An 8,994-nucleotide genomic window follows, 5' to 3' on the forward strand; every position below is an offset into this window, starting at 1 on the left:
TTTCCACACTGAAGTATCCGTATGTAGGGCATTCTTCACGGCCACTGCGGTGAGCATACACGAATCATGAATCAATGAAATCAAGTTTAGATTCATGATCATCCTCCGCCATTTTTCTAAGAGCGTGGATTCAAGTTCTAGAATGTGATTCGATCAATTTTCTACTGTGAAAAATTCAAAATCTGAGAAATATATTGTCTTAATATAGGCGCACGCATCATTCGTACTTTTTATCTGTCAACCATGAAAAACTTTTCACAATCTTTTTAGAAATATTACACAGGAAAAAAATTGGGAAGTGATATATCCGCCCCTTTTGATCACTAGGAACCACCCCCTGTCAACAAGCTCCTACTTGTTTAAACCAACAAAAATATCATCGAACTGTGGCATCTGAATGACTTATGACATACTTTTTGTTTGTGTAAGCAAGAACTAGCTTTTGGATAAAAATAGAATCTTCCTTGATGATGCATTCTTTCTTGTCTTCTTGCCCAAGTGTTAGAACCATGGTTTTAAATTTCGGACCGAAATTTCGTGGAGACCGACACCGAAACCACCCAAAACCGAAATGGTCATTTATTTCGGCCTAAATTTCGGTTTTTCCGAAATTCGACCCAAAAAATCTGTTTTTTTTAATTAATTTAATATTTCACCGAAATTTAATAATGAATAAAATATTTGTTTCGATTTTTGTACCAGATTTCGACCGAAAATTTGAAATTTCGGTCGGTCCGAAACCGAAATTTTAAACCCTGGTTAGAACAAGTCAACAAGGTGTTATTTTTTCCACTAAAAGGTTTCCTATTTTGGTAGGTGAAAATAAAAAGAAGAAGAAGAATTCGAGAGGTTTCTAACAAGGGTAAATGACAATTAAAGAACAAAAAGTGGAAGTAGACTCTGTAAATTATCTGTTATGATATGTAGACAGCTTGTTACTAACGCCCACCACGTATATGCTGCAACTCGAAAATCACACCAAGGTGATTGTCAACATTTTAACGGGTTAAGAGTCAAAAGAAGTGGCCATGTAGAGTGGGGAAAAAAGAAAAGAACAAATATTCATCAGTGACTGTTCATGGATAATGGATATCCCCATTCACTAATTTATATAACGACAAGCTTCTTCTTGTGGGTAGTGGTGTCACTGGTTACTTAAAGTAAAATGACCTACATAACCTTACGCCAAGGTTAAATTTTTTAGGACAAATAGCGAAAAACTTAATTTTAAATGTTTTGCATGTTATAGGTTCGTCGTTTAATACTTCGTTTAAAACTTTTACGGCAAAAATACTCTATTTTATTTTAGGAAAACGCTTAAAATGCGTTTTAAACGTATTAAACATGTTTTTTTGGGTAACTTTCCAACTTTACCCCACTATATTTTGAAATATTCCAATCAAAGTTAGTCTCTAATGGATGAGGTGACAGCTCTTGTGACAATGATATTTGTTTGAAGATTTAGGCTTTTAAGTAAGGGTATTCTGGTCTTTTGGCACCATCGTATTAATTTCTAAGAACATAGTTTCATTTGAGGAGTGATAAATCGACTCCCAAATATGATAAATTGACTCCCCATGTGTCTTTCTCTCTCATCTGGGTTAAGAGAGAGAGAAAGAGGAGAGAGATAGACACATGGGGAGTCGATTTATCATTTCGGGGGGTCGATTTATCAGTCCCCTTTCATTTTAAAAGATTTTTCCTTGTAATTATAGGCTGTTACCATTCCCAAAAAATCTATCAACAGAGCCATAAAGTAATCAATAAAGTGAGGATAAACATTATCAAAACAAGGGTGTGCAAATATCAGTTCCCTTGATTCGGTATCTATCATTATCTATTCGTTTGGAACATTGAATAGTATCTGACTACATGGACTACATTGAATAGTTGCTTTAACCATTCATTATAGTGTGAAAACAAAATATTCTACTTATTTTCTATCATAGATTCAGACAGGCAGAAGTTGGTATAAGTTTTTGCGTGATTTTGGTTTAGGGATTGAGATCAAAGGGAAGTTAAGTCATCTCAAACCATTTTAGTTCTATGAGTAATAAGAGTTTCCTTTCTTCTGTTCATGTCCCTGGAAATGCCAATGATCTTGGTTGGCAAAATCCAGGACATTGAGGAACTCAGTTTACTCCAGGTTCTCTCTCTCCATTGATGTGAATTTGTAATATCTTTTTATGATATCAATATAGTTATCTTTAAAATATATATATATATATATATATATATATATATATATATATATATATATATATATATATATATATAATTAAAAGAAAAATCACCAAATTGATTATCGACAGCTAGGGGTGCAACTCGGGTCGATTTTTGGGAACTTGGGTTGAGCTTTTATCAGAAAATCGGGTCGGGTTTGGATTGATTCCAAATTATTTTTTACCAAAAGCTCAATCCGACCCGACCCAAGTTGCACCCTTTGAGGCAAGCACAAACACTCTATAATTGAACGCGGACAAATAAAACATTTTTTTTTTTCATTTTTTCTTTGTTTCATTTTGTTTTTAATAGCCAGTTTCTACACCATTGGCGGGACTACACTGATTGTCCGACCAATACAAAATTGGGGGTTTGGAATCTTTCGGATGGGACCCATCGGTTGAACCGTCAAGATCATGCTGACATAAGGAGAGTGGGCCCAATAAAGGGTTCAAATTGATTCTTTATTGAGTTTGGTAAGGATTTTCATAATATAATTAGGGAAGTGATATTGGCACTGCCATGTTTTGATAATCGCACTAGCTCACATAGTCTTTTAATATTTAACCATGTGTCAAAAGTGATTACAAATCCCAAAAAAGCTCTCAAAAGCCAATTAAAAAGAAGAAGACAAGGTGAGTTAGTGCAATTATCAAGATATGATAGTGCCAATATGAGTAGCCTATAATTAGAGTATGAAAGATAGGTACAAGAAATAGTTTCTAGATAACTTGAGTACAAATATTCTAAGAGTACAAGAAATAGTTTCTAGATAACTTGAGAATAAATATTATAAGACTTTCCAATTCCAGAAAAGGATTGAATATACGTGTTTGGAGAGTGTGGTAGTTAAAATCTTCTTCTCATATTTTTTTCTTTGTTTCTTTTCCTTTCTTTTTTATGGTTTGTGGTCTGAATCCGGCAGGTAGAGTAGACTATAGAGTGACCAACCACCATTGTTGTGTAAAGGACCACATGGGTCTACCACTTTTCTCTACAAAGTTGAATAAAAGAGAATAAAAAGAGGATTCTTCCTCCCAATACACAGTCAAACATTTCTGCTACTACCTAGAGAGCCTTTTGACCAATGTCGGAGCCTTAAAAAGCAGTCTCTTTAAGTAGCCTCACATAAAATTCAATGCCCATGCGTAACACTGCTTTCCTTGGAATTCCACTGATTTTTTTACAGTACTGTTGTGGGTTTTGTTTCCATGGTAATTCGGTCAGAATTCAGATATCTGAATGTTTTTGGGAAATGATATCAGCACAACCATGTTTTAATAAATGCACAAACTCAGATCGTCTTTTATTATTTAAAGAGTTGTCAAAGGTTATTACAGTTCCCAAAAAGCTCTCACAAGCCAATTAAAAAAGAAAAGACAAGTTGAGTTTGTGCATTTATTAAAACATAGAGTTTGTGCATTTGTTAAAGCATGATTGTGCTGATATCATTTCCCTCTTTTACTGAAATGTAATGGGTATTGTTTCCATGGAAGAAATTGAAAAGTTCAGATGACCTCTTTTGAACAAGAGATTAGATGGGATAGAAGTGGAGAAAATCAATCTTTAGGAAGAAAACTTAAAGACTAACATATGGGTCTTCTATTTCCTGATAAAAATATGATTGTGGTTAATTTAGAGGGTTATTATCATAAATTGAATGTCCCTATATCGTAAAAATTAAATATGGGTTGGTTCAAGTTTTTTTTTTTGTGTGTGTGTGTGTGTGTTTAAAAAATGTAGGAAAATTTAGAAATTATTTTCGCTTCCAAACTTTTCGAAAAAAAAACCTCCTGCAATCCAAAGTCTTGGAATTCCACTGATTTAGTACAGCAAGTTTTTGGGTTTTGTTTCCGTTATCATCTGGGAAGAATTCAGACACATCTCTAGTCAAATAACAAGTGATTAGATGTGAAGAAAACTAGAATTTGGATATTCTATTTCCCTGATAAAAATATGCATAAATGCAGGGAAAAAAAGATCAAATAGTATGGCTCTTCATGATGCAGGTTTTTTTAAAAAAGGAAATGCTCAACTTTGAGAGTTGCGGCTTAACCCACGTGTACTTTTGACATAAACAACAATCAATAGCTCCATAATAATACAGTTAATTAACCTGTTCAAGAGAATTCAAAGTTTAAAAGTTGAGTTTCTTTCCGCAGTCATTGGGAACCTTTGAAGAACCAATCCAATCCCTCTTGTTTATGTTGGAAATGATAATGATTCGCAATTCAGTGATGGAAAAGTGATTGATTCCTGCACTTTTAGGGGCCTTGGTCTAGTTTTATAATCAGAACCCAGCAAAGGAATGGCTATGAATTCTCTGATAAGTGCCCAAAGGAGATGGGAAGTAAAAGAAAAAGAGACATAAAGATGAAGAATTAGATCAGTATTTTATTGGACTGTAAGTTTTAATTATGAGAGAACCATTCTCTATTAGCAGGGATGGACACAATGCAACACACGTGAGAAGGTGGAGAAAGTGGTCTTAAACCTTGAAAGAAAAATGCATATTTTAGTCCTCTGAGGTTGCTATATAAACCCAATTATGGCAGATTACAAGATCAAACCCCACCCATTACTCTTCTGCCTCTGTTGTTTATTCATTGAGAAGTAATTAAGGAAGAGAGAGAGAGGTAGAGAGAGGGGTGTATGAAAAAGGTAAGTAAACCAGTTTTTCACTCTCTTCGCTTGGTTTTATTTACAAACTAGATAGAACTTTTTTTATTTTAATCTCTTTGGCTTGTTTGTTTCTTACCAACTTATGTAATGTGTTTGAAAAAGTGTCTATAAGAGGGATAAGGAGGAGAGATGTTCTCTCATTCTCTATGTAAGATCATCGACTCTTGAGTATTGATGATGTAAGGGGTGAAGAAATAAAGACAAGTGTTTGAAAATGAAGGGAGTCGTGAAAGTATTTCCAAAGTCTTTTTGCCACGTGGATAACTTTTTCCTACTCACCCCAGCTATTTATGCCCCCCTCCATCAACCAAAAAAATTCATTCATTTATTCCACAGTCGTCAGCTACCATAGCCCTTGCTTTTCTTCTCCTCTGTCTAGTATTTTTTCACTCTCTTCACTGATTTTCTTTGTAGTGGTGGGTAGCTGTTGGGTATTACTGAGCACTAAATTTCTCTCTTTTTTCTAAGCTATTGGGTTCTTTGTGGTAGCTGCATCTAAGTTGTTAAAAGGGGTCTCCAATCCCCCATTTCCTCAATTCCTTCATGGTGTAGACTTCTTATCTACACTGCACAAATTTGAAGAATATTTAAACCTTGTTTTTTCTCACTCATCACTGCTTTGCTGATCAAATTTTTTTTGCTAAAGATGGGTGAGAATGTTGTTGTCAAGAACCGCCAGCAAGTCTCCAACTTCCCTCCTTTGGAAGTTTCCTTAGATATGCAGAATCAAGGAGCTTCTAAATGCTTTGACGACGATGGGCGCATCAAGAGAAGAGGTGAGAAATTGGGTGTTTTTTTTATCAAAAGTCATGGAGGTTGTGTTTTCTTTATGTAACAAACTTATCTGATTGTGAGTCTTTTTTCTCTTTCTGTGATTTTTCAGGGACTGTTTGGACCGCGAGTGCTCACATCATCACGGCGGTTATCGGCTCCGGCGTCCTGTCCTTGGCATGGGCGATCGCTCAGCTCGGATGGGTTGCCGGGCCTGTTGTTATGTTCTTGTTTTCCTTTGTAATCTACTACACTTCTTCTCTTCTCGCGGATTGCTACCGTACTGGTGACTCTGTTTCAGGGAAGAGGAACTACACTTATATGGATGCTGTTCGAGCAAACCTTGGTATTTTACATCCTCTTCCTCTCCGTTTAAGCAAATTTGAAGGAAACCCAGAAAGGAAATGAGCTCAAATTCCTGACCCATGTTTTATTTTTTCCAAATTCTCAGGTGGATTTAAGGTTAAGGTCTGTGGTTTCATTCAATACCTTAATCTCTTCGGCGTCGCCATTGGCTACACCATTGCAGCTTCAATAAGCATGATGTGAGCTTAATTTTCTCTCCCTCTCGCTTGAATATGTTTCACTTCTTCTGTAATCCATGACAGGTGGAGCTTCTTGTAAAACTGTTAATCTCTACAATCCAATTTTTACAAAAGCCAAAACATGTGCTTGCAAGTCCATTAAAATTCTTACACTTTTTTTTTGTTTCTATCAGGGCAGTGAAGAGGTCCAATTGTTTCCACTCAAGTGGAGGGAAGAACTCATGTCGCATCTCCAGCACTCCTTACATGATCATGTTTGGAGTTGCAGAGATCCTCTTCTCTCAGATTCCGGACTTTGATCAGATTTGGTGGCTCTCCATAGTCGCGGCCGTCATGTCATTCACCTACTCTTCCATTGGTCTTGCTCTTGGAATCACCAAAGTCGTAGGTTCGAACATTTGCCATAATCTCACTTCACTACTCAATTTGGCAAAAAACCTCAATCAACTCACTCAATTTCAAATTCTTTTCATGAACAGCGAATGGAAGTTTTAGAGGGAGCATGACCGGAATAAGCATCGGCGCCGTCACCCAAACCCAAAAGATATGGAGGAGCTTCCAAGCCTTTGGAGACATTGCTTTTGCCTACTCCTATTCCATCATCCTCATCGAAATTCAGGTAATAATTCTAACAATTGGTAAAATTCGAAACAATGATAAAGAAGAAAAAACATCTAATCTAATCTGTCTAGTCTTCTTCGGTAAAATCTTATGTGCCCAATCATTGATCTAAGATCGACGGTTTAGATTGAAGAATGAGTACCCGTTGACCACAGTGATCAGTAAAGGGTATATAGGTAATCAGTGCATCTCATCCTTTTGAGACATGGTTAGTGTATATCCCAATTCAATTATATCAGTTAAGTCTGGGTAGTGTAGTTGGTTAAAATAGATTAAGCCAAATAGAGTTCTATTGGATCAATGATTGCCCACATAAAATCTTACATATTCCACCTGCATTGAATCAACCCATCATCATTTCTAACTGAATTATCTATTCAATTACAGGACACCATTAAATCTCCACCATCAGAAGCTAAGACAATGAAGAAAGCAACCCTTTTGAGTGTGATGGTCACAACACTCTTCTACATGCTTTGCGGTTGTATGGGCTACGCGGCATTCGGAGACCATGCGCCTGGAAACCTACTCACCGGATTCGGATTCTACAACCCTTTCTGGCTACTCGACATAGCCAACGTGGCCATTGTCATCCACCTCGTCGGAGCTTACCAAGTCTACTGCCAGCCATTATTCGCCTTCATCGAGAAATGGGTGGCCCAAAGCTATCCTAATAGTGAATTTATCACCAAGAACATTCAAGTCCCAATTCCCGGCTTTCGCCCCTACAATCTCAATCTTTTCAGACTGATATGGCGATCGGCCTTCGTAGTCTTAACCACAATCATCTCCATGCTTCTCCCATTCTTCAATGACGTTGTGGGACTCCTCGGCGCCTTAGGATTCTGGCCTCTCACTGTCTACTTTCCAGTGGAGATGTACATCGTCCAGAAACAAATTCCCAGATGGAGTACTAGATGGGTCTGCCTTCAGATCCTTAGCTTTGCTTGTCTGGTCATCACCATTGCCGCGGCGGTTGGATCGATAGCTGGAGTTGTTCTTGATCTTAAGGCCTACAGACCCTTCAAGACCAGTTACTGAAAATGATTACAATTAGCTACTCTGTTTCTCTTTGTTTTATAAGTATAATTTTCAATGAGCTTATATCAGGGTTTAGAATTCCAGTCTGTAATATCAAAAAAAAAACTGTAGATTACTGTTTCTACTGTTGTGTATCGGCTGTTTGAATATTTGGAAAAGGGTGAGAGACTATGTAAGTGGAATTGGAACATGTGGGAGGAAAGGAATCAAGTCCTTCCACCCTCACTTTTGAACTTTTGAAACTAAGAAAAGAAGCTCGGATTGATTTGAAACCTTTTACTTTTTGTCCTGCTCGTTCTTGTTTGACTTATTTCCTCTTCTAAAAAGAAGCCTCGTTTTCTCTTTCCTTAGTAATTATATGGTGTATTGGTGTTTGTGTGCATGAGAGAGGGTTTATTATTGTTTGGCCTTTTCTTTTCTTTTTCAAAAAAGATACATATATTAATTAAAAGATCATTACAAGCATGGTTTGAAATTTCGGCTGGAATTTCGGTCCGAAATTTCGAAATTAATTAAATAATATTTTTTAATTATTACCGAATTTCGGCCCGAAATTTCGGATTTCGGTGGGGTCCGAAATGGGTACTGAAACCGAAATTTAAAACCTTGATTACAAGTGCACTTGACAGGGTAGATACAGCCCCATATACAAGGTAGCTCTAGAAGCTACACCACGACCAATTTTCAATTCGGTCTAGTATGACCGAGTTCAGTTTAGCAAGACGGATTTGTAGTTCGACCGAGTTCGCTCTATTATGACCGATTTATTGAATTCGGTCTTGTATGATTGAATAAATTTAAAATTTGAAGATAGTCAGGCTGAAAGGTAGGATCCTTTTTTGAAAATTAACTTGGAGATCGAGGAAAATAAATGGTCTGCTCTTTTCCATCTACCGTAAGAGTTAATATGGAATGTGATTCACAAAAATCTCAAGCCAATTCTCGCAGAGGATGCTGAAAATTCACTGGTAAATTAACTTTGGATGCTGAAAATTCTCCTTGCATAGAGTACAAGGTTGAAAAGGGAGAATGTAGTATTTTCGCTGAGGAGACTTTAAAAGAAGAAAATTGAAGAATGAACCTTTGGATGCTGGAGAAATTCTCCTTACAG

The 8,994-nt window shown here is 36.7% G+C and overlaps 1 protein-coding gene across 2 annotated transcripts; it reads left to right on the forward strand.

Moving 5' to 3' along the window:
- The first annotated feature begins 4,860 nt into the window (after positions 1-4,860).
- On the forward strand, positions 4,861-8,157 carry LOC143889441 (amino acid permease 3-like). Of its 2 annotated transcripts, none has more exons than XM_077393647.1 (7): positions 4,861-4,884; positions 5,552-5,681; positions 5,789-6,022; positions 6,128-6,221; positions 6,395-6,609; positions 6,701-6,840; positions 7,230-8,157. In XM_077393647.1, exons 1-7 carry the CDS (start codon positions 4,876-4,878, stop codon positions 7,881-7,883), a joined length of 1,476 nt encoding a protein of 491 aa, XP_077249762.1. In that variant the 5' UTR covers positions 4,861-4,875; the 3' UTR covers positions 7,884-8,157. The 2 variants fall into 2 exon arrangements, with proteins under 2 accessions (XP_077249762.1, XP_077249761.1); XM_077393646.1 differs by lacking the exon at positions 4,861-4,884 and adding an exon at positions 5,220-5,321.
- Positions 8,158-8,994: the final 837 nt, after the last annotated feature.

The sequence above is a fragment of the Tasmannia lanceolata genome, unplaced genomic scaffold, assembly GCF_043159265.1.
Source record: "Tasmannia lanceolata isolate RefF3 unplaced genomic scaffold, GAP_Taslan_0.1 ptg000013l, whole genome shotgun sequence".
Classification (NCBI taxonomy): Eukaryota; Viridiplantae; Streptophyta; class Magnoliopsida; order Canellales; family Winteraceae; genus Tasmannia; species Tasmannia lanceolata.

Coding starts and splice junctions, on each gene's coding strand:
- LOC143889441 (XM_077393647.1), top strand. Junction 6,023..6,127: donor TGCTGTTCGAGCAAACCTTG/GTATTTTACATC, acceptor CCAAATTCTCAG/GTGGATTTAAGGTTAAGGTC. Junction 6,841..7,229: donor TCATCCTCATCGAAATTCAG/GTAATAATTCTA, acceptor ATTCAATTACAG/GACACCATTAAATCTCCACC.